The 26,149-nt window shown below is 48.2% G+C and overlaps 1 protein-coding gene across 2 annotated transcripts in view; it reads right to left on the bottom strand.

Annotated features, from left to right (window-relative positions):
* PACS2 (phosphofurin acidic cluster sorting protein 2) overlaps positions 1-26,149 on the bottom strand; it is a 188,045-nt gene that overhangs the window by 76,075 nt on the left and 85,821 nt on the right. For both annotated transcript variants that reach the window (XM_034778929.1, XM_034778930.1), the window contains exons 7-9: positions 22,054-22,134; positions 18,490-18,549; positions 6,709-6,866 (exon numbers count right to left, since the gene is read on the bottom strand). In XM_034778929.1, the coding sequence (XP_034634820.1) occupies positions 6,709-6,866; positions 18,490-18,549; positions 22,054-22,134 (299 nt within the window). The remainder of the gene's footprint in view (positions 1-6,708; positions 6,867-18,489; positions 18,550-22,053; positions 22,135-26,149) is intronic.

The raw sequence follows: 26,149 nt of genomic DNA on the forward strand, positions 1-26,149 counted from the left end.
AACCAGGGCTGTCTGGGCCATGATGGGGCAATTAGGATCACTTTGGCTCCATCTGTTCGTATTTTTATCAGGACCCTGTTCAGAACCGGTATCGGGGGAAACGCATACAGTAAGTTTTGGTGCCATGGGATCATGAACGCGTCTCCCAGGGAATGTTTGCCTAGCCCTGCTCTGGAGCAAAAATTGGGACATTTCTTGTTTTTTGCAGTTGCAAAGAGGTCTATTACTGGGTAGCCCCAAATGCGGAATATGTCGCAAATGATGTGCTCGTTTAATTTCCATTCGTGATCCCACGAGAAACGTCTGCTTAGTTCGTCCGCTGTGGTATTCATCACTCCAGGAAGGTAGGCCGCTGATACCCGGATGTTGTTCGCAATGCACCAGTTCCAGAGTTTCATAGCCTCTGTGCACAGGGACTGGGATCGAGCTCCCCCCTGCCTGTTCATGTAGAACATGCATGCAATATTGTCTGTCATTATGCGTACGTGTTGGTTCTTGATCAGTGGTAGGAATTGACGGCATGCATTGCGAATGGCTCGAAGTTCTAGGACATTTATATGGAGAGAGGTCTCGGTTGAAGACCAAAGCCCCTGGGCTGTGTGGTGAGACATGTGTGCACCCCATCCTGTCAGAGATGCATCAGTCGTCAGTATGAGGGATGGAGCCTGCTGAAGAAAGGGGACTCCAGAGCAGAGGTTGGAGTGAATTGTCCACCACTGTAGAGAATCTGTGACTCGGGCAGGTATGGAGAGAGTCTTGTTTAGAGGGTGCACATTCGGTCTGTACACCGTGGCCAACCACGCTTGGAAGCACCTCATATATAGACGTGCATTTTGAACGACGGAGGTGCACGAGGCCATGTGACCTAGTATTTGTAGACAGTCACCTGGGGACTGTTGCGAATCCTTGTGGCTAGTTGACTTATAGAATTGAAGTGAGCTGGTGGGAGAGATGCCAACCCCGTCCGGGAGTCGAGGTATGCCCCTATGAACTCCAGATGTTGGGTGGGGTATAATGTGGATTTGTTTTTGTTTACTTCAGGCCTAAAGATAGGAAACAGTCAATGGTAAGCCGTATGGATCGGAGAGCTTCGTCGAACGTTGAAGCTTTGAGGAGGCAATCGTCTAGGTAAGGAAATATTACGACCCCTTGTTTTCTGAGGTAGGCTGTAACTACGGCTAGGATCTTGGAAAAAACACGGGGGGCCGTGGACAGTCCGAAAGGGAGAACCCTGTATTGGAAATGTGTGGAGCCGAGAGTAAAGCGTAGGAATCGTCTGTGGGACGGGTGTATAGTCACATGAAAATAGGCATCCTGTAGGTCGAGGGCTGAAAACCAGTCGCCCTGCTCCAGCGCTGGGATTATAGTGGTGAGAGTGACCATCTTGAACTTTTGCTTTTTGACAAATTTGTTGAGCTGCCTGAGGTCGAGGATTGGTCGCCATCCCCCATTTTTCTTCTCTGTTAAGAAATAATGGGAGTAAAAACCCTTCCCTCTGTGTCGTTCTGGCACAGTTTCTACTGCTCCCAGTTGAAGGAGATGCTGCACTTCTTGGAAGAGTAGTTGCTCGTGAGATGGGTCCCTGAAGAGGGACGGGGAGGGTGGGTGGGTGGGAGGGAGGGAGAGGAAGGGGATGGCGTATCCAATTGTAACTACCTCTATGACCCATTTGTCGGATGTAATTTTCTGCCATTGATGAGAGAATGGTCGTAGGCAGTGTCCAAAGATAGGTGTGCTGGCTGAAGTGGGAACGCTGTTTTCTAAACCCTCGACCAATGCTTCAAATCTGCCTATTAGTTGGAGGGGGTTGCAGCGCCCCTGTAGAATTAGGACGACGACGCTGGAATCTTGGTCTTTGGCGTCGTTGTTGCTGTTGTTGTTCCTGTGGTCTATAGGAGTGTGGTCTATAGGAGTGTGAAAATGTGGGGTAGCGTGGTCGGTGATAAGGTTGATATCTATATTGTCGTCTTCTGGTCGCAGGTGGCTGGAGGCCTAGGGACCGGAGGGTTGCTCTTGCTCCTTCATCGAATGCAGCATGTCGTTTGTGGTGGAGGCAAAAAGTTTTTCCCCATCGAAGGGAAGATCTTCAATGGTGCTCTGGACCTCTCGAGGGAAGAAGGAGGAAGAGAGCCATGAACCTCGTCGCATGACCACTGCTGTGGCGGTCGACCTTGCTGCAGTGTTAGCTACATCGAGGGCCGCTTGGAGAGCAGTGCGTGATATGGTTTGTCCCTCGGAAACCAGAGCTGTGAATTGTTGTTTCTTCTGTTCTGGGATGTCATCAATAAAAACCATGAATTTATTATAGTTTTTGTGGTCATATTTTGCAAGGACTGTGGCATAATTAGCTATGCGAAATTGTAGCGTCGAGGATGCATATACTTTACGGCCGAAGAGGTCCAGGCGTTTACTGTCCTTGTTGGCTGGGGTGGAGCGGGCGTACTGTTTGGCCCTCTGGTTTGCTGCGTCCACTACCAATGAGTTTGGCGCTGGATGGGTAAAAAGGAATTCAGAGCCCTTTGAAGGAATGAAGTACTTCCTGTCCGCTTGTTTACAGGTAGGTAGGCTAGTGGCTGGATTCTGCCAGATGGATTTAGCGGGTTCTAAAAGGGCTATGTTGATTGGTAATGCCACTCTAGAGGAAGAAGAGGGCTGCAAAATATCTGTTAGTTCATGCCGTTGTTCAGTGACTTCCTCTAAGTTAATTTTCAAGTCACCTGCAGCTCTTTTAAAGAGGTCTTGGAATTTGGCATAGTCATCCGACGGGGTTGGAGGAAGGGGAAGTAAGGCTTCCTCAAGCATTACGTCGGACTCTGCTGGAATAGGAGCAGGACTCAGTTGCTCCTGGGAGTGTGACGGTGCTGCCTGGTATCTTATGTCACTGGCAGGTCCGTCACGAGGCAGTGCTAAACCGGTGTTGCGCCTGGTCGAAGTGCCGTAGCGCATGTGTTCTCGGGGGTACGATGCCCCTGGTGCCCAACATTGCCAAGGTGGTGGGTAGGGCATAGGTGTTGCCATCCATGGGGCAGGATACTGAGGACAGGCTGAGGTAGTTTTTTTGTAACCCCTGTTGATCTGGGTCTGGGAGTCTTGAGAAGGAGAAAAAACTGCCTGTGGATCAGTTTCCTCCTCACTGGAGGAAGGTTGTTCTGATCCTGAATCCAGCATTGGAGAAAAACAGGCATTTATCAGGGGAGACTGCAGAATAGGTGAGACCAATAGATCTGCTGTCTGAGTGAATTGAAAAGGTGAGGCTCCTGCATGAGGTGAAAGCTGCGGAGGAGGAAGTTGCCCTGAGGGAACATTCCTCTGAGCAGGGGTTTTTCCTTTGATCTCCCTGTCAGCCTGTGCTGCGATTGCCGGTGCCATGGTAGGTGCCGGGGGAACAACATCAGCCCGCACAGGATCAGGCAAGGCTGGGAATGTCGGCACCGTGTTCGTCTCGGTGCCGAACGGTGCCATAAACGAGGCAGGCAACTGAAAGCCTGAAGCCTCGGCACCGGAGCTTCGCGCCGCTGCCGCAGCCTGAGGCGGCTTTTGTGCGGTGCCTGAGGAACCCGGCTCTTCAAAAGTGCTGAGGCGAGGAAACACAGGCAGGGAAACTGTTGACCTGCCTGAGGCACTTTTGTGCCTCACCAACTTCTTTGCTGGAGAGGGCTGCCCCTTTTTTGTAGCTTTCTTCAGTTTTTTTGAAGCAGGGGGGCTGTGGCGGGCAGTAGAGCTGGAGTCGCTCCTGTGTCTGAAACTGACCCGATAGACTTCTGCAGGAGGAGCAGTTTCAGTTTAAGCTCCCTGTCCTTTCGTGCCCTGGAACTGAGTTTGGTACAGTGGGCACATTTTTGGGGAATGTGTTTTTCCCCCAGGCATTTTATACAATGAGAGTGGCCATCAGAGAGCGGAATAGCATCCTTACACATAGAGCAGCGCTTAAAGCCTGTGGAGCCAGGCATGGTAGAAGCGGCTGCAGCTGAGAGAAATTTTTTTTTTTTTTTTTTTTTTAACAGATAAAAGAACTAATGAGCTACACTAACAAGAACTGACAACAAACTAACTACTAGAACAGGTAATAGTAACAAAGTGAGGGATTTCCTAACGAGTCTGCTGAGCTCCGTCTCAGGCCGGGGACGGTAGAGAAGGAACTGAGGAGATTGGCTACGCATGCGCACTATTATCCTAGACTCACTGCGGGGGGGCAGCCTCTGCGCATGTGTGGCCAGTACGAGTACTGCTACGAAAAGTCTCCGAGTGAAGGCGCAGGGACGCACCAACACCTAGAGTGGAGCACCCACAGGGACATCTCTCGAAGAAGAAGTAACTGATTCAGCATTTAAATTATTTTAATAGATGATAGAGAAAAGGTGGGTAAGGTAATATCTTTTATTGGACCAACTGCTGGTGGCGAAAGAGAGAAGCTTTTGAGCCAGATTATAGTAACTTCAGGCCTTAAAGTGACTTATCAAATTGAAATGAAATTTTAATAGATTTTTATCCTCTTAGCACTGTGATCATCTAGTTCAACCTTCTATGTAACAGGCCATAGAGCTTCATGCTGTGAGACCTGCATCAAACCCCATAACTTGTGGCTGAGCTAGAATGTATATCTTTTAGAGAGACATCCAGTTTTGATTTAACTTAAAATTATTGCCAAGTGGTATAGTAAATTCTCAATCTGTTCTGATTGTTAAATCAGCCTAAGTTTTAAAAATCTGCACCCTATTTTCAGTTTGAACTTATGTAGCTTATCTTCTAGCCAATGGCTCTTGTCATGCCTGTGTCTTATAGGTTAAAGAACCATCTATTATCAGATCTTCTTCCCACACAGATACTTGGTTTAACAAAGAAGGTTAAGTGGTTACTTGATCATAATCTATAATAGTCTCTCATTTTAGAGATGTTTTCCAGTCTGCAAATCATTTAGCTTTATAAACCCTCCAATTTTCCAACCTTCTTGTAAAATGTGGACACCAGAATGGACGCAGGCTTCTAGAAACAGTTTCCTTAATGCTGCATGAAGAGGTAATAGTATCACCTTCCTACTCCTATTCGATATTCCCTTGTTTATATCCAAATGCTGAGTTAGCTCTTTTAACCCCAGAACCAATCAACTGAGCATGAGCTTTCAATGTACCCACCATTACCTGCAAGCCCTTTGCAGAATCATTCCTTGCCATAAAGAATGGGGGACTAAATTAGGTATATCCTATATTTTTAGTTCGTAGATGTAAGGCCTTGCATTTGACCACATGAAAATGGATATCTGACTGCCCAGTTTACCAAGTGGTCTATGTCCCTCTACAAGCAATCTGTCCTAGTAATTTACTTGCCACCAATCTGTGTCATCACCTGCAAACTATCAGCAAGACTTTACATTTTCTTCCAGTTCATTGGCAAAATACTGAATAGTATTGACCAGGAACAGATTCTCAGCCCTTCTAGTTGATTATTCCCCAATTACATTTTGCATCGTATCAGCTAGCTGGCATTTAATCCATTTAACACAGATCATATTGACTCACTGCTGTGCTAGCTTTTCATCATTAGAACGTTAAATGATAATAGGTTCTCTCCTCTGTCAGGCCTGGCGTACTCATTGCAAAACACTTCTCCTTGCATTCATTTCCTGCTTTTGATTCCCCAATGAAACCATACCTCCCACACAAGGTCTTGCCATCTTTTTCAAAGACACAGCTTTACAAGATCTCCCTTGGCTTCCCTTCTCCCTGCCTCTGCAGCTTCCAACAACCTCTCATTCTCCCCAATCCCATGACTCCTTGTCCGCTCTCTCCCCCAAACCCTTCCACTCACCTCAACACAATCCCCACCTAACTACTACTTTCCCTTCCATTTGCTGTCTTCTTGCCTAGCTTGCTCCCCTCAAAATCCAGGCATGCCCCAATCAACCCCATCAGCAAAGTGCCCTTCTTGACTTCAAATGCCTCTCCAGCCACTGCCCCCATCTCCTTTCTCCTCTAAATTCATTGAGAGTGCCCTTGACAACCACTGCTTCAAGTTCCTCTCCTCCAACTCCACCCTTGGTCTAGTTTCCACTTTTTCCACTCCACTGAAGCTATCTCACAATGGCATCTAACAACTTTCCCATAATTTACCCTCCTCCTCCTGGACCTACCATACACTCCCTCACAGCCTGGCCTCTCTTGGCTTTCAATCGCTGCTGGTTCTTGTCTGATGACTCCATATGGTGCATTCTTCTCCCATCCTCTCTTCCTCTTCCCCAGCAGGGGGATGTGTACATATAGTTTTTAGTTCCACTTACTGCCAATGGGCACTTTACACCTCCATCTGTCTGACATAGGCATCAAATAGCACCCTCCTCTGTTCTGTCTGCAATGCATAAGACCAGGCAGCACACTTAAGATGTGGTGACAGCAGGGCTAATGGGGTAAGATGTAAACTCTTGCCAGCATGTGCAAATCTTTCATGCTGTGGTTAAAATACATACCGTGATCCATTGCCAGGTCAAGGAGAAAAGGAAAGTAGGAGTGGAATGAATGAGATATGTAATTATAAATAGTGTAAGAGTGGATTCGTTTTCAATTCCCCCTCCACCCCTCAAAAAAATATTTCCAAACTTTGGAAATGGAGGCTGTAAAGCACTTTAGCAGCCAAGCACTGTTTTGTTTCTCAACCAATTACATTTACCTATGGCTTCTTCGAGCCCATACCGACCCCAGAGCCCAATTCTCTTACTTTAACTTTGGTTTAGGAGTGCTGAGGACACTGTCGTCATCTTCCATTTCAGGGCCACTGTCACTGGGGTTGTCTATATCCAATGTATCGTACAGAAGGTCCAAGTCTTCCTCCACTTCTGGCACATGTTCTGCTGGGTCCTGCTCTGAATCCAGAACCTAAGCACAAGACACGTGGATACAACCAGGCAGCACAAAAATGATTAGGGGACAGATCCATCCCAAGTCATCTCAGCACACACAGCAACTGCTGTACAATAGGCTGGTATTTCTGGTAGCCCCCAAAAGTCAGGCAAGTCTCAGAACACGTCACTGTGGGGTCACTCTGTGTGAGAGTTCCATTTATAGTTTATAAAGAGTTAATAGACGTTTATGCCTTTTACAGAAATGAGCTGTGCATATTATAGATGATTTATAAGCACATCAGTAAAAGGTGTTGTAGATGTTATAAGCAACCTATTCACCTATCAGACAAAACATCTTTAACTAGTTATTAAAATATTTAATGATCATTTAACATCCCTTTTATAAATGGAACTTTAGAGTGTGAGCCAATTATAAATATTCTACCAAGAGTACAAAAAGTACATAATATTCCATCTTTTATTCTCCCTAGGTCACCTAACCTTGAAGGGACTCTCCAGCTCCTTCTGACTTATTTCATTGTATTATCTGCAAGCGATTAAAAGAATAAAAGATTATATCCAGATGGGATTTCCCTCATTAGCAAACTGAAGGTTAACAAGAATCTAGTAGAAAGTCCATAAACCAAAGCTTCCATCAGTTTCCTCGCATGTGAGAAACTGACAGGAACAAAATATCTATAGTTAGAAAAGGATCTTGAGATGGGTGCAGTCTGGTGCCAATCCTAAAGCCAGCACTAGAGAGTGGTCTCTCCTGAACAGCAGCAGTGCAGCTGGCCCAGATCTCAGCTATTATACTATTCTTCAAAAAGAACAGGAGTACTTGTGGCACCTTAGAGACTAACAAATTTATTTGAGCATAAGCTTTCATGGGCTACAGCCCACTTCATCAGATGCATAGAATGGAACATATATATATACATACAGAAAACATGAAAAGGTGGAAGTTGCCATACCAACTCTAAGAGGCTAATTAATATGAGCTATTATCAGCAGGAGAAAAAAGTATCCTCACACCTTCTTGTCAACTGTCCGAAATGGGCCATCTTGATTATCATTAAGTTTTTTTTCTCCTGCTAATAACACTGGTCTACAATTTTTGAGAAGTCATCTGCTTCAGAGATAAAATGTGCTATTTATTATGTATTTTGATGCGCTGAATTCAAATATGACAATTAAAACAACTGATTGGCTACTGTTTCTAAGATATTTAAGTTTTTACATTTTATGTCTATGTATATTGTGTAGATAATAGAGTTTTAATCATAAATTGTAAACCTACGTCTTTTCATGTGATTATGGTTGCTTTACATGATATTTCACCTGTCCTGTTTATGTAACACTTTAAAAATCAGCAAAAGGGTTATATAAATAAAATTTATTATGAAACAAAAGGCAAAAAACTATTATGTACATAGTTTAGTCCTATTCAGTGTCTACTCGGCGCTTCTTGGCTTGTCTCTTGTATTCATTAAATGGAGCATCTCTTGTCACTGTCCAGCAATAGTCTGCAAGCATTGATGGGCTCCATTTGCCCTGATAGCGTTTCTCCATTGTTGCAATGTCCTGGTGAAATCGCTCGCCGTGCTTGTCGCTCACTGCTCCACAGTTGGGTGGGAAAAAATCTAGATGAGAGTGCAAAAAATGTATCTTTAGTGACATGTTGCAACCAAGGCTTTTGTATGCTTTGAGGAGGTTTTCCACCAACAACCTGTAGTTGTCTGCCTTGTTGTTTCCGAGAAAATTTATTGCCACTAACTGGAAGGCTTTCCATGCCGTCTTTTCCTTGCCACGCAGTGCATGGTCAAATGCATCATCTCGAAGAAGTTCACGAATCTGAGGACCAACAAAGACACCTTCCTTTATCTTAGCTTCACTTAACCTTGGAAATTTTCCACGGAGGTACTTGAAAGCTGCTTGTGTTTTGTCAATGGCCTTGATAAAGTTCTTCATCAGACCCAGCTTGATGTGTAAGGGTGGTAACAAAATCTTCCTTGATTCAACAAGTGGTGGATGCTGAACACTTTTCCTCCCAGGCTCCAATGACTGTCGGAGTGGCCAATCTTTCTTGATGTAGTGGGAATTTCTTGCACGAATATCCCATTCGCAGAGAAAACAGCAGTACTTTGTGTATCCAGTCTGCAGACCAAGCAAGAGAGCAACAACCTTCAAATCGCCACAAAGCTGCCACTGATGTTGGTCATAGTTTATGCACCTCAAAAGTTGTTTCATGTTGTCATAGGTTTCCTTCATATGGACTGCATGACCAACTGGAATTGATGGCAAAACATTGCCATTATGCAGTAAAACAGCTTTAAGACTCGTCTTCGATGAATCAATAAACAGTCTCCACTCATCTGGATCGTGAACAATGTTGAGGGCTGCCATCACACCATCGATGTTGTGGCAGGCTACAAGATCACCTTCCATGAAGAAGAATGGGACAAGATCCTTTTGATGGTCACGGAACATGGAAACCCTAACATCACCTGCCAGGAGATTCCACTGCTGTAGTCTGGAGCCCAACAGCTCTGCCTTACTCTTGGGTAGTTCCAAATCCCTGACAAGGTCATTCAGTTCACCTTGGGTTATGAGGTGTGGTTCAGAGGAGGAGGATGGGAGAAAATGTGGGTCCTGTGACATTGATGGTTCAGGACCAGAAGTTTCATCCTCTTCCTCTTCTGACTCAAGTGAGAATGATTCTGGTGCATCAGGAACCGGCAGTCCTTCTCCGTGGGGTACTGGGCGTATAGCTGATGGAATGTTTGGATAATGCACAGTCCATTTTTTCTTCTTTGACACACCTTTCCCAACTGGAGGCACCATGCAGATGTAACAATTGCTGGTATGATCTGTTGGCTCTCTCCAAATCATTGGCACTGCAAAAGACAGATTTCCTTTTCCTGTTCAACCACTGGCAAAGATTTGTTGCACAAGTGTTGTAGCATATGGGTGGGGCCCACCTCTTGTCCTGATCTCCAATTTTGCAGCCAAAATAAAGGTGATAGGCTTTCTTAACCATAGTGGTTATACTGCGCTTTTGTGATGCAAAAGTCACTTCACCACAAACATAGCAGAAGTTATCTGCACTGTTCACACAAGTACGAGGCATCTCTGCTCACTTTGGCTAAACAGAAATGTGTCCCTTTGCAAAATCAAACACTGACAAATAAGACAGCACGACACTGTATGATTTCTAGAGCTGATATAGGGCAATTTGTTCAGCAGAGTGATGTAAGCTTCCTTATGACTGCATCATCCATGACTTCTAGGAATAACACGATGCAATTCATATCATGTATGACGCAATACCAGCTTCAAATTGCATCATTCATTGTTTTGCCTAAAAAGCAAGTACTGTCCAAACCCAGTCATTGATTTATTCATAGATCCAGTCGAAGATGTATTTTAGGCATTTATGGTTTAATTTGAGATCCCTTCCCTTTAGAACTCACTTATCCTCCGCCATTCCCAAGTCAAGGGTCGTATATACTGACCGAATAGCTTATCTTGAAAACTAGAGCCAATCAACAATTTTAAGCATCATTTTCATTCTTAGTGATCCAGAATTAGTAAAGTTTGACTACATTTATTACAGAAGCATTTTGGCTGTAGAGCAGTGTAATAGCTCATCTTAATTAATTAGCCTCTAAGGGTACATCTACACTACAGCGGGGAGTCGATTTAAGATACGCAAATTCAGCTACATGAATAGCGTAGCTGAATTCGACGTATTGCAGCCGACTTACCCCGTTGTGAGGACGGCGGCAAAATCGACTTCTGCCGCTTTTTGTCGGCGGCGCTTACTACCACCTCCGCTGGTGGAGTTAGAGCGCCGATTCGGGGATCGATTGTCGCGTCCCGACGGGACGCGATAAATCGATCCCCAAGAGGTCGATTTCTACCCGCCGATTCAGGCTGGTAGTATAGACCAGACCTTAGAGTTGGTATAGCAACTTCCACCTTTTCATGTTCTCTGTATGTATATATATGTTCCATTCTATGCGTCTGATGAAGTAGGCTGTAGCCCACGAAAGCATATGCTCAAATAAATTTGTTAGTCTCTAAAGTGCCACAAGTACTCCTGTTCTTTTTGCGGATACAGACTAACACAGCTGCTACTCTGAACTATTCCTGCACTACCTATACTATTCCTGCGAAGTTGCTTTTCCTTAGTAGGAATAGGAATGAAAGGTGGGGGGAGGGTAAATTAGGGCATTCCACCCATGGAAGAACAGTCTATTTTGCAGGTATTCCATCTCCCACAAACAGGTGGCCTCCTACAGAGAGTGGGTTCTGTATGGAGGCCAACATGGCTGGAGTGGTAGTCTATGGAACAGTACTTTACAGATGGAAGGATTACATAAGGACTGGATATCAAGGAAAAGACGGTTACTCACCTTGTAACTGTTGTTCTTCGAGATGTGTTGCTCATATCCATTCCAATTAGGTGTGTGCGCGCCGCGTGCACAATCGTTGGAGAAGTTTTACCCTATCAACACCTGGTGGGTCGGCTGTGGAGCCCCCTGGAGTGGCGCCTTCATGGCGCTGAATATATACCGCAGCCGACCCAGCGACCTCTCAGTTCCTTCTTGCCGGCTACTCCGACAGTGGGGAAGGGGGACGGGTTTGGAATGGATATGAGCAACACATCTCGAAGAACAACCGTTACAAGGTGAGTAACCGTCTTTTCTTCTTCGAGTGCTTGCTCATATCGATTCCAATTAGGTGACTAGCAAGCCTTACCTAGGTGGTGGGGTCGGAGTGAGACATTGCCGTGTGCAAAACCGCTGATCCGAATGCAGCATCGTCTCTGGATTGCTGTATAAGCGCATAATGCGCGGCGAAGGTGTGGACCGATGACCAAACTGCAGCTCTACAAATGTCCTGGATCGGAACTTGAGCCAGGAAGGCAGTCGAGGAGGCCTGGGCCCTCGTGGAGTGAGCAGTGAGGTGCGGAGTCAGGACACTGGCCAGGTCGTAACAAGCACGAATACAGGATGTGATCCAAGAGGAGAGACGTTGGGAGGAGACCAGTAAGCTCTTCATCCAGTCAGCTACTGCAACAAAAAGCTGAGTCGTCTTACGGAATGGTTTCGTACATTCAATATAGAAATCAAGGGCCCTGCGCACATCCAAGGAGTGCATACACTGTCTTGACGCGTGGCGTGCGGCTTAGGATGGAAGACCGGGAGGAATATATCCTGGTTCACATGAAAAGCTGATACCACCTTGGGAAGAACGGCAGGGTGGGGGCGAAGCTGCACCTTGTCTTTATGGAAGACTATCCCTCCCCCCCCTTTTTTGGGGGGGAGGGATAGCTCAGTGGTTTGAGCATTGGCCTGCTAAACCCAGGGTTGTGAGTTCAATCCTTGAGGGGGCCACTTGGGGCAAAATCAGTACATGGCCCTGCTAGTGAAGGCAGGGGGCTGGACTCGATGACCTTTCAAGGTCCCTTCCAGTTCTAGGAGATGGGATATCTCCATTAATAATTATTATTATGATTATTATTATTATTAAGACTGTATACGGAGGCTCAGACGTGAGCGCCCTGAGTTCAGAAACATGCCTTGCTGAAGTGATGGCTACGAGGAAGGCTGTCTTCCAAGATAGGTAAAGGAGCGAGCAGGTAGCCAATGGCTCGAACGGAGGCCCTGTGAGCTTGGAGAGAACCAGGTTAAGATCCCACGCCGGAACAGGTTGGCACTGCTGCGGGTAAAGGCGGTCTAAGCCCTTGAGGAATCTGACAACCATCGGGTTAGAGAAGACCGAGGAAGCGTGTTCTCCTGAGTGGAACACCGATATAGCGGCCAGGTGAACTCTGACTGACGATATCGCCAAGCCCTGCTGTCTCAGGGACAGGAGATACTCGAGTATGAGGGGAATAGACGCCTCCAGAGGGGGTGTGGCCCGCTGATCGCACCAACAGGAGAACCTCTTCCACTTGGCTAAGTAGGTGGTCCATGTAGAGGTTTTCTACTTCTCAGCAGAATCTGTTGCACAGGATGTGAGCATTGCAGTTCTGTCCAATTCAGCCATGGAGCATCCACGCTGTAAGGTGGAGCGATTGCAGGTCGGGGTGACACAATCAACCGTGGTCCTGGGAGATCAAGTCTGGGCACAAGGGAAGCGTGATCGGAGTTTGAATCGATAGCTCCAGAAGCGTGGTGTAACAGTGCTGTCTCGGCCAAGCTGGCGCGACTAGAATCATATGCGCCTGGTCTCTGCGTAGCTTGAGCAGTATCCTGTGGACCAGTGGGAACGGAGGGAAAGCGCAGAACAGCTGGCCCTTCCACGTTAGAAGGAAGGCGTCGGAGAGGGAGCCCGGAGATCGTCCTTGAAGGGAGCTGAACTCGTGGCACTTCCTGTTGGCTCGAGATGTGAACAGGTCGACCTGGGGAAATCCCCACCTCTGGAAGATGGAATAGATGATGTCCGGGCAAATCGACCACTCGTGGGTCTGGAAGGATCTGCTGAGACGGTCCGCCAGAGTGTTCTGGACTCCAGGGAGAAACGATACCATGAGATGAATCGAGTGGGCAACGCAGAACTCCCACAGGCGAATGGCCTCTTGGCATAGGGGAGACGACCGGGCTCCTCCTTGCATGTTGATGTAAAACATGGCCGTGGTGTTGTCTGTGAGGACTAACACACAGCGGCCATGCAGGAGATTGAGAAATGCCAGACAGGCTAGGCGTACTGCCATGAGCTCCCGAACATTGATGTGCAGAGCTAGTTGGGATGTGCTCCACAGGCCTTGGGTATGGTGCTCCCTGAGGTGAGCCCCCCAACCTAGAGATGAGGCATCCGTGACTAGGTGCAGGGAGGGCTGTGGGGCGTGAAACGGCACTCCTGCACAAACCTCCTTGTGATCCAGCCACCAAGTGAGAGAGTTCAAGACCGAGCTCAGAATCGTGACTACCATGTTCAGACTGTCCCGAGAAGGGCGGTACACCGACGAGACCCAGGCCTGAAGCTGACGAAGCCGAAGTCTGGCATGTCTGGTTACGTAAGTGCAAGAGGCCATGTGACCCAACAGACCGAGACATGTCCTTCCAGTGGTGATCGGGAAGGCCTGAAGTCCGCGGATGATGTTTGCGATGACGTGAAACCGAGTGTCTGGCAGAAGAGCTTGGGCAAGTGTGGAGTCTAGAACTGCGCCAATAAACTCTATTCTCTGGGTTGGCTCCAGAGTGGACTTCTCTTTGTTGAGTAGAATGCCTAAGTCGTGGAATGTTTGTAGTATTATGCTGACGTGCGCCCGAACCTGTTCCCTGGTACGGCCGCGGACCAGCCAGTCGTCTAGATACGGGAACAACTGTATCCTTTGTTGACGAAGGTATGCTGCCACGACGGCCATACATTTGGTGAACACTCTCGGAGCCGCGGACAGCCCGATGGGAAGGACGGCAAATTGGTAGTGTACCTTGTTTACTACAAAACGAAGAAAACGCCTGTGCGGGGGGGTAGATCGCTATATGAAAATAAGCGTCGAGGGCGCTTCATGTCAAGGGCGGCGTACCAGTCTCCAGTATCCAGGGAAGGGATGATGGTCCCCAAGGAGACGGAACTTCAACTTTACTATGAATTTGTTGAGTTCGCGCAAGTCTAAGATGGGCCGTAGAACCCCTTTTGCTTTGGGGATTAGGAAGTAGCGGGAGTAAAAGCCCTTGCCCCTTAACTCTGGGGGAACCTCCTCTATGGCCCACATAGAGAGGAGCCCAAAAACCTCCTGTATAAGGAGATGCTTGTAAGAAGGGTCCCTGAAGAGGGACGGGGATGGGGGGTGGGAAGGAGGGGAAGAAGAAAATTGGAGAGCGTATCCCCTCTCCACCGTGCGAAGGACCCAATAGTACGAAGTTATAAGGGACCAAGTATGGTGGAAACTGGAGAGGCGATCCCAAAAGGAAGGAAAAGGATCCTGAGTGGTGGCTGGTACGCCGTCCTCGGGCGCAGCTTCAAAAGTTTTGCCTAGGGCCTGGAGGAGGTCTAGGTGGGCCCTGATTCTGACCCTGCTGAGGGCCAGTCGACCTCCGTCTACCACCTCGTCCCCACCGTCTGGGGAAGTCCTGTCTCGGATGAGGAGGAGGGTAGAACCTCTGTAGCTGTGGCCTAAATGGCCTGCGTTGGGGTCCTGAGATATGCATCCCCAAGGAGCGCATCATGGTTCTCGAGTCCTTGAGGCTCTGTAACCTAGAGTCCGTCTTTTCCGAGAACAAGCCTTGTCCGTCAAACGGCAGATCCTGCAGGGTCTGCTGTAGTTCTGGTGGCAACCCCGAAACCTGGAGCCAGGAGACATGTCGCATAGCTATCCCTGATGCTAGTGTCCTGGCAGCCGAGTCCGCAATATCTAGGGAGGCCTGTAAGGAGGTTCTAGCCACCTTTTTGCCCTCCTCCACCAGGGCCCCAAACTCCTCCCTTGAGTCCTGGGGGACCAGCTCCTTAAATTTCCCCATGGAGTTCCATGAGTTATAGTTTTATTTGCTTAAGAGCGCCTGTTGGTTTGCTGCTCTAAGCTGCAGACCCCTCACCGAATAAACCTTGAGTCCAAACAAATCAAAGCGTTTGGCGTCCTTTGATTTGGGCGCTGCCGCCTGCTGTCCATGGCGCTCTCTGGCGTTCACTGATGAGACCACCAGTGAACACGGTGGGGGATGTGTGTAGAGGTACTCATATTCTTTGGAAGGAACAAAGTACTTCCTCTCTCCCCTTGGCAGTGGGAGGGATGGAGGCCGGGGTTTGCCAAATGGCCGTAGCATTAGCCTGAATTGTTTTGATAACGGGTAATGCCACCCGTGTTGGGGCATCCGATGAAAGGATGCTCACCACCGGGTCCTGCACCTCCACTATCTCCTCAGCCTGTAATTCCATATTTCGTGCAAACCCTACGTAACAGATCCTGGTGGGCATGAAGATCTATAGGAGGTGGGCCTACGGGTGTTGTACCCGCCACTGCCTCGTCTGGGGAAGATGAGGACGCCGCCTCAGGAGGTAAAGGACCTGAGTGGGGTTCCGGCTCCACAGGACTCGGAGGTGCCGGATCTCCTGCACCAGGATCTGGCTCCTGCGTGGGCGTCGGGGCCAGGGCCTCCATACCCCCTGGAGGGGGGTGGGAAATGGTGGCCTCAGGAGCCCTGTGCTCAGAGTGAGCCGAGCGAGAGGGTGCTACTGGAGCCCCTTGAGCCTGGTGATAAGCCCAAGGAGTCCAGAAAGACCAATGCATAGGGTCTTGTCGCAGGTCTTCTGCCCCTTCCTGCCAATGGCCCAAGTCGTCTGCTGGTTGACCTTCAGCATGGTACGCTGAACGGGAGGCTCCTTCAGACGAGTGCGACACCGATCTTGAGGGCCAGGGTGGTGCCGAGCGTGTGTGCAAAGAGTCGCCCATATACGGTGCCGAGTGGTGCCGACCCAAGGGCGAGCGACCTCTGCGCGGTGTCAGCGAACGGTACCGGGATTGAGAGCAGTGCCAATGACCATGTCGGTACTGAGACCCGGACCTGGATCTGGACGACGAAGATAGTCTGTAACCACGGTATCGGGAGTGGCTTTGCGAATGTGAGCGGCGCTCGTACCGGTGCCGGGAGCTGTGCCTTGACTCCGACCGGTACCGGTGCTCGGGTCGGTGCCAAGAAGAAGACCGGTGCCGGGAGGTAGATCTATGCCGCGAGTATGACTGGCGCCGGGATGGAGATCGGTGCCGGGACTGCGAGCGGCGTCGAGACCTGCTCCACGAACGGGATCGGTGCCGCGAGTCCACGCCCGGAGACGGCGGGCGTATCAGGGTAGGCTTGCCCCTGGACTGTACTGCACGAAGCGGTGCCGCAGGTTGAGAAGGTGCCGGCTCCATGAGCGTGATAAGGTCTCGCGCCGTGGCGAACGTCTCTGGTGTGGAAGGGAGACAGGGCTCCACCACTTGACGAGGCGGTGAGCCAGTCTACGCCGGACTCGACGGCTCCACACCCGGTGCCGGAGTCAATGGTGCTGATGGTCCTTGCACCTTCTGGCGATCGGGAGCCGGGCGCGGCTCTACACCTGCAGGGGTAGCCGGTGCCTGAAGGACCGCAACGTCCTGAGCCTTACTGGGCCTTTTATGACCGGGAGACAGGGACCGGCGCCAAGGGGCTTGAGGTGGATGCGGTGCCGAGGGAGGAGTGCCAAGGTACCTTCCCCGCGTCTGCCCGCGGTGCAGTACCGGACGGTGCCGCTGGGGCGCTACGCACCGAGGCGCTCGGTGCCGGAACCTTGTGCACCGAAGGAGGATCCGGGCTAAGTGCTGCCTCCATGAGGAGCTGCTTAAGTCTGAAGTCCCGCTCCTTTTTCATCCTTGGCCTGAAAGCCTTGCAAATTCTGCACTTGTCCGTTTGGTGAGACTCCCCTAAGCACTTCAGACAAGAGTCATGGGGGTCTCCCGTTGGCATAGGCCTCGCACATGTTGCGCACGGCTTGAAACTGGGAACCTTGGGCATGAGCCCGGCTGTGCGCCTGGGGGTGGGGGAAGGGGGGAAAAATAGCCCCCTTAACCCCCACTAACTTATGAAAACTATAACTATTTATGCTAGTAATCACAACTAATCTAAAGAACACAACTAACAACTATCTACAAGAAACAACGGGTAAGCTAGGAGAGTGGAGGACAGCTATGCCACGCTCCACAGTTCCAACGACCATCATGGGTGGTAAGAAGGAACTGAGGGGGTGCTGGGTCAGCTGCGGTATATATTCAGCGCCATGAAGACGCCACTCCAGGGGGCTCCACAGCCGACCCACCGGGTGTTGCTAGGGTAAAACTTCTCCGACGATCATGCACGCGGCGCGCACACACCTAATTGGAATCGATATGAGCAAGCACTCGAAGAAGAAACAGTGATTTTGATAGGGATGTTTACTTGGTGCCATGAGACATGGGGAACCCAGCAACTTGGGGCACCAGGGGGGTCAAGCTATGTTTGGAAGCATAAAGTACCAAGGTGGAATGAGTTGCTTTCAGCTGAATCATCTGGCTAGTTACTTTCCTGTGGGACCATTTACCTACCTCATTGGGACCATGGTGGTTGTGTTTGGTGTGTTTCATATGGATGGGGCAGTCCAAATTGTGTGAACTGTCGGGCTGCATTTGCATCTGATGCTTTTTTAAAATTTTCTTTAAATTTTCTTTGTATGTCTCTTTGTCATCTTTTTTCATCTTTCACTGGATGGGGATTTTTTATTTGTTTGTTTCCTCTGCATATTTTGCAAAGCTTTTATAATAAGTGCGATAAGAACATAAACTGTGATCTAACTTAATGGGCAACGAACACTAGACTACTAGTCTTTGCAAGGATCAAGTATGATTGCAAACCAGTCTGCAAGCAAGAGGGTGCTCAAGTGTCTTTTAAATCTTCGACAAAACTGCACCCAGAAAATCTTGACCGTTTTTTGAAATTAGCGCTGAACCTGCCCTACCCAACTGAGGTCCAAACAGAGCTTCAGAATGTTGGGCAAAGTCAGTGGGGAACTTAGGACACTTCCCAGTACAGATGTGAGAACAAAGGAAGGAAAGCAAAAGAGAGAAGGGAGGAAAAACAGCCTGAAAAGAAGCTGAACCCATGAAGCAGTTGAATGAATATGTCTGAGGTATAAGTGAGTGTTAACTAACTTACCTCATCGGATACTTTAAACCTTCTCAGCAACGCCACCACTTTCTGCTTGAAGTTTTGTTGCTGTAAGTCAAGAACACTTTTACATGAATACGGCAAGAGGGAATGCACAAGTGCACCACCACAGCTAAAAATGGATACACTGACTGCTCCTAGGTAGAAACATGTATGGGGCTGAGCCACAAACCAAGGAGCACTGCTGCCCTTTCTCCTACCTATGTGCCATTCCCCAAGCAGAGCAGAATCCCCCAGGCTACATGCTATCCTATCCATGTTTCCATCAACTCAGTTCCAGCCCTGACTGGTTTAGCCTTACTGCACCTCTGTGGGTTCCCAACATACATTAAACATTGCACTCAGCTAGCCATGTGTTTATGTATCTAGCGAAAAGACAACATTTTTTAGTCTGCCAGTTAGTCACAAGCTGATGAATGCTTGTGTGAGTGCTTGAGGCTGTTTTTCTGCCTCCTTAATGCAGAAGTTCCACCTGCCTTCAGAGATGCAACTAACCCTTTTCCACAAGGGAGCAGTGAGTTTTCACACAAACTCTTACAGTTGATGGGGGTGTCCCAGTCTCCCCCATGTGGGTGACTGGAAAGTAGGTTCCATAGCAAAGATCTGCAGTTCATCTTGGCAAAGTATTTCACCCTAACAGTGGAGTTGTAACAACTTGGGCGGGTGGAGGGGTTTGGATGTTTGACAAGCCTTTTGGTTTGCCAGAGTCTGTGCCTCCTGAGCTCTGAATGCAGAGCTTCACTCAAAACAATACAACCCAAAGCACTGGGTTTTGCCTAATTTCTACCAAAACCCATAAGCCCCCGGCCTGCAGCAGGATGAAACTAATCTTAACCTTTGCAGAGAGTTTAACAAACCTGGGATGTTTGGCTTTAGCAAAAAGTTTTGCAAAACTCTGGCCCATACATGTTTTCACTAGACCTCCTGAGAGAACTGGCATGGTCTAGCTGAACTATGCAAGAGTGGCAGCTATTCTGAATGGGGGAAAGCAATGTCAATGGGCCCAGCCTTAGTGAAGGCTAGTTCCTCATTTTGCTGGCTATTTCCCTCTCTGCAACTTCTACTGTCTGTGTTCATACACAGTCTAGCCGAGAGATTTTAATTCTATATTTAAGCACCTGCCCGATTCTCAGAAGTGCTGAGCACTCAGCAGCTCCTACCGACCTTTAGAAAAAAATTAGACATGCCTAAATATGACCTCAGGAGATTTTTTTAAAACCTTTGCCTATAAGTAGGGCCCTACCAAATTCACGGTCCATTTTGGTCAATGTCATGGTCATAGGATTTTAGAAATCGTGCATTTCATGATTTCAGCTATTTAAATCTGAAATTGCACAGTGTTGTAATTGTAGGGGTGGTCCTGACCCAAAAAGGAGTTGTGGGAGGGTCACAAGGTTAGTGTGTGTGTGTAGGGTGGGGGGGGGGGGGAGAAAGTTGCAGTACTGCTACCCTTACTTCTGAGCTGCTGCTGGCAGCGGTGTTGCCTTCAGAGCTGGGGAGCAGTGGCCGCTGCCTCAGAGCCGAGCTCTGAAGGCAGAGCTGCCGCCAGAAGCAGCTCAGAAGTAAGGATGGCATGATATGGTATTGCTACCCTTACTTCTATGCTGCTGCCTGCAGAGCTGGGCCCTGAGTCAGCAGCTGTCACTCTCCAGCCGTCCAGCTCTGAAGGCAGCAGCACAAAAGTAAGGGTGGCATGGTATGGTATTGGCCGGGCACTGCCTTCAGAGCTGGGCGCTCTCCGGCCGGCCAGTTCTGAAGGCAACGCAGAAGTAAGGGTGGCAATACCACATCGCACCCACAACTCCCTTTTGGGTCAGGACCCCCAATTTGAGAAACACTAGTCTCCCCCATGAAATCTGTATAGTACAGGGTAAAAGCACACAAAAGACCAGATTTCATGGTCCGTGACGAGTTTTCCATGACTGTGAATTTTGTAGGGCCCTACCTCTAAGTTCTTGGCATTATCTACAAACACCATAGTGTGGCTACTATTAGGTACAGTTTTTAGTTATAACTTTAGGATGACCATAACAAAGCCACTAGATACACAGTTCCCCTCAAACAAGTGAATTTATACCCTGGTTTGTGAAATTCAGGCTGCAACTGTTTTCATAAATATGTGCTGTGTGGGGTATAATGATAGAATGGCGCAAATTGTGGTATAAATTGTTCACTGACATAAGTTTGGGGATGGATAACCATCTTTGTCAAGGGGCTGTGTCATCTCGAGTTACGCAGGCCATCTCAAACTCAGCTTTCCACGATGCGCCCCTCTCTTCCCTGCCCCATATTCTGCAAGCACCAAAGAGTCTAAACTAAGTCTATTTAGAAAGTTCTCTCATAAGTTTTTATTCTTTTTAAATATCGGTCAGTCTCTAAGGCCAGGCTGCCTTATTAGTTAACATACAAGCCTCTTCCCCTGTGGAAAAAAGTTAACAGAAATATTAGTTTAGAAAATGCAGCTTTTATGTCTTTTTATTCAGTTATGGGATTGCAGTTTTCAGATCCAATATCTGATTAAATGCCAGGACTAGAAACAAATTATTTATATCATAAGAAAGCTGCATTACTTATTGGTCAAGATGCATAATTCTGTCACAAGATAGTTAAAAAGATCTTAAAACTGTCACTGATCCAGGCCTGAACAGCTAGTAAACCAGAATCTGATGATTTTTCATGATCCTCATTTAGGGGAAGAAGAAACTTCTTTTGGTAGCAGATTTCTTTTATTTGAAAAAATGTGGCCTATTCAGAACTCTCTCAGATGTTTGATGCCAGAAATAGTGCTAGTGGAGGTAGATAAGTGTGTAGACTGCGCTTCAGACCTACTCTAAGGTCCAAAATAAATCCTGCTTATTCCGTGGTTGCTGCAATAACTCAGTGGCTAGAGTTACTGTAATCTCATATGTGGCACAAATACTGTATACAAAAAAACTAAATCATCATCAAGGTTGCAGCACTCAAAGGAAAGTTAAGGTTTTATGCTAAAATTTAACTGTCCCCTTGTGTGCATATATTATGACAGTATGTAACTGCACATCATTTACCAGACAATAGTATCTGACGAGTCCTACAGCCTGAACTACACACGTGCCATCTTGCATTAACCCACTTCATTATTTCATACCTAATCTCCATTATTTCACTTTGAAATGCTCATCTGGGCTGAATTCACCCTCATGCAGAGGGCCAGCAAAAGGCCTATGCCCCCACTTCAAGCCTGCTCGGAGGCTTACAAATGCATGGATCTTGTGTTAGCCTCTGCACAAGGTCAATTTCACCCTTAAATGATTTTCATGGGGGTCCTCTCACTTTACAGGCAAACACAAGTGATACAAGATGGTACACTCAGAGAAGGCTGTCAGTATCTGCTGTGGTTTGATTGGTACTTTGATCACTTTGCTAGATTTTAGTTCTGGACTTTCCCACCTCCTGTGATTATCTCTGATTTTGCCATTGGGACCATTGTGTAAATAGCTCTGTAAATCTCTTGAGCTGCATGCAAATCCTGGCCAAACCCCTTCAGTGTTAGTAAAACTAATTTCCACCAACCCTGGTTATGGACGTCGTTCTTACTATCGATCTCCGCTGTTTCTTTGGTTTGCCCAGCTCATATTCATCATCGTCCAAATCCTGCACAGAAAGAGGAGTCGGATTTTACACTTGCCTCAAGAACAAACAAGGTCTGTTTTTTATTATTATGCAAAATGTTTCATTTCTGCAACAAAACATGTGCCAGGGACTGATTAGTATCATACGAGTGCACAGGAGAGACTGGCTAAAGCCTGGTCTACACTACAGAGTTAGGTCGACCTAATTATGTCAGTGTCTACACTACAGCCGTGCTCCCGCTAATGTTAGGCCTGGTTTACACTACAAGGTTAGGTCGAATTTAGCCATGTTAGGTCAATTTTATAAGGAATGCATCTACACAACCAACCCCGTTCTGTCGACCTAAAGGGCTCTTAAAATTGACTGCTGTACTCCTCCACGATGAGGGCAGTAGCACTAAAAATGGACCTTCCTGGGTCGAATTTGGGGTACTGTAAACGCAGCACTATGAAATTCGATGGTATTGGCCTCCGGGAGCTATCCCAGAGTGCTCCAATGTGACCGCCCTGGACAGCACTTTCAACTCCGATACACTAGCCAGGTACACAGGAAAAGCACTGGGAACTTTTGAATTTCATTTCCTGTTTGGTCAGCGTGGTGAGCTCAGCAGAAGAGGTGACCATGCAGTCCCAGAATCAGAAACGAGCTCCAGCATGGATCTGATTGCTGTATGGGGGAGAAGAATCTGTGCAGGCAGAACTCCAATCCAGCAGAAGAAATGCTGATATATATGCCAAAATCGCACAGGGCCTGGTGGACAGAGGCTACACCAGGGACACACAGCAGTGCCGCATGAAAATTAAGGAGCTCAGGCAAGCCTACCAAAAGACAAAGGAGGCAAACGGTCACTCCGGGTCAGAGTCCCATACATGCCACTTCTGTGATCAGCTGCATGCCATTCTAGGGGGGGACCCTACCACTACTCCACCACTCTCCATGGACTCCTGCAAGGTGGCAGCCTCACGCAACATAGAGGAGGATTTTGTGGATGAGGAGGAGGAGGAGGAGGAGGACGACGCACAGCAGGCAAGCGGAGAATCCGTTCTCCCCGGCAGCCAGGATCTTTACCTCACCCTGATGCCAAGACCCTCCCAGGGCAAATTGTTCCCAGACCCCGAAGGCAAAGAAGGCACCTCTGGTGAGTGCATATTTGTAATTACACTACAGGGGTTAAAAGCAATTGTGTTTAATATTTGATTTGCCCTGAACAATTGGGATGCATTCGTGGCCAGTACAGCTACTGGAAAAGTCTGTTAACATGTCTGGGGATGGAGCGGGAATCCTCAGGGACATCCCCATGAAGCTCTCCTGGAGGTACTCTGAAAGCCTTTGCAGAAGGATTCTGAGGAGGGCTGCCTTATTTCATCCTCCACGGTAGGACGCTTTACCACGCCAAGCCAGTAGCAAGTTGTCTGGAATCATTGCAGCACAAAGCATGGCAGCAAATGGTCCTGAGTTTTGGTCACATTCATGCAACATTCTGTCTTTATCTTTCTGTGTCAGCCTCAGGAGAGCAATATCATTCATGATCACCTGGTTAAAATAGAGGAATTTTTGTAAGGGAACAGTAATCCCCTGTTTGGTGATCCCCGGCACATTAGACCCTGGTCATGCTGGGCTGTTTGCGCTTGACTAAAAGGGATCATCCCGGAGAACAGCCACATGGGGGGGAGGGATGTGCTGCACATCCACCCCAAAAACACAGCCCCTCCTTTCAAACGGCAACCATAGCCCCTCCTTTTAAACAGCTAACCCAACTGGCATTGGTTGCTATGGGAAAGGAGGGTGCTGCAGTTTGAAACCATTCCCACATGTTATGAATGTGGAAGAAGCCAACCTCGCATACCCTTTGGCTTACAATGTCTGCCTGGAAACTGAATTCGGTTGTCCAGCCGTGTGTGATGTGTCACCATACCGCCAGGCGCTCAATATAAAAGGCAAAATGCGACCTTGTACCTAAAACACATGTGCTGTCTTCTGCGAATTGCTTGATTCACTGTGAAAGAGTCACCCTTTCGCTCTCAGAAATGTATCTTCTTAAATTCTACTCTCCCTTTTTCCCCCCTTGCAGCTGCAAATGTTTCTATGCTCCCCGTATCAACTCCGTCCCTGAGGTTGTCGCAGATTAGAAGGTGAAAAAAAACACTCGCGATGACATGTTTTCAGAGCTCACGCAGTCCTCCCACACTGATAGGGCACAGCTGAATGCATGGAGGCATTCGGTGGCAGAGGCCAGGAAAGCATACAATGAGCGTGATCGGAACATGCAGGAGGAGATAGATGCTAAGGCTAAAGGGGGAGCGAACGGACATGATGAAGCATCTGCTAGAGCTGCAGGAAAGGCAACTAATGTTCAGAACCCCGCTGCATCCATTGTGTAACCGCCTGCCCTCCTCGCCAAGTTCCATATCTTCCTCACCCAGATGCCCAAGAACGCATGGGGTGGGGGGGGAAGCTCCGGGCACCCAGCCACTCAATTCCAGGGAAGCAATAGAAGGCTGTCATTCAAACAGCTTTGATTTGTAGTGTGGCTACAATAAGCTATGTGGCCTTGTCCTTCCCTCCTCCCGCAACCCACCTGGGCTACTTTTACTAGTCAGCGTTGTCAGTGATCTCAAGGTTTTTTAATTAATAAAGAATGAATGGATTCAGAACAATAGCGACTTTTTCCTGTGTCAGCTGTGGTCGAAGGAGGGGAGGGGGGATTGGCTTACAGCAAAGTACATTCACCAAAGGGGGCTACTTTGTATCAAGGACAAACACACACACACACACACACACACACTGTCACACCATAGCCTGGTCAGTCATGAAACTATTTTTCAAAGCCTCTCTGATGCGCAGTGCGCCTACCTGTGCTCTTCTAATTGCCCTGGTGTCTGGCTGTTCAAAATTGACCGCCAGGCGATTTGCCTCAACCTCGCACCCCGCCATAAATGTCTCCCCCTTACTCTCACAGATATTACGGAGCACACACAAGCAGTAATAACAATGGGAATATTGCTTTTGCTGAGGTCTGATCTACTCAGCAAACAGCGCCAGCGCCCTTTTAAACGTCCAAAGGCACATTCTACCACCATTCTGCACTTGCTCAGCCTATAGTTGAACTGCTCCTTACTGCTGTCCAGGCTGCCTGTGTACGGCTTCATGAGGCATGGGAGCAAGGGGTAGGCTGGGTCCCCAAGGATAACTATTGGCATTTCAACGTCCCCAATTTTCTGGTCTGGGAAGAAAGCCCCTTCTTGAAGCTTTCCGAACAGCCCGGAAAGAAAGGAGTGTCATGCACCTTTCCCGACCATCTCACGTTGATGTCGGTGAAACGGCCCTTGTGATTCACCAGTGCTTGCAACACCATTGAGAAGTATCCCTTGCGGTTTATGTACTGTTTGGCAAGGTGGTCCAGTGCCAAGATAGGGATATGCATTCCATCTATTGCCCCACCACAGTTAGGGAACCCCATTGCAGCAAAGCCATCTACTATGACCTGCACATTTCCAAGAGTCACTACCCTTGTTAGCAGAAGATTATTGATTGCCTTGGCTACTTGGATCAAAGCAGCCCCCATGGTAGATTTGTCCACTCCGAATTGATTCCCGACTGACCAATAGCAGTCGGGCGTTGCAAGCTTCCACAGTGCTATCACCACTCGCTTCTCAACTGTCAGGGCAGCTCTCATCTTGGTATTCCTGTACTTCAGGGCGGGGGAAAGCAACTCACAAAGTTCCATGAAAGTGGCCTTACACATGCGAAAGTTTCACAGCCACTTGGAATTTTCCCATACCTGCAACACTATGCGGTCCCACCAGTCTGTGCTTGTTTGCCTGGCCCAGAATCAGCATTCCACTGTATCAACATGCCCCAATGATGTCCCAATTGCCACATCCCGTGCTTTCAGGAACGTCTGTGTCCATGTTCTCCTCACAATCTTCCTTTTGCTGGGGGCTCCTAGCTAGGCTCTGCACATACTGCAGGACAATGCGCGAAGTATTTACAATGCTCACAAAAGCAGTGTGCAGCTGAGCGGGCTCCATACTTG

Source organism: Trachemys scripta, chromosome 8 (genome assembly GCF_013100865.1).
Source record: "Trachemys scripta elegans isolate TJP31775 chromosome 8, CAS_Tse_1.0, whole genome shotgun sequence".
NCBI classification, from domain to species: Eukaryota; Metazoa; Chordata; order Testudines; family Emydidae; genus Trachemys; species Trachemys scripta.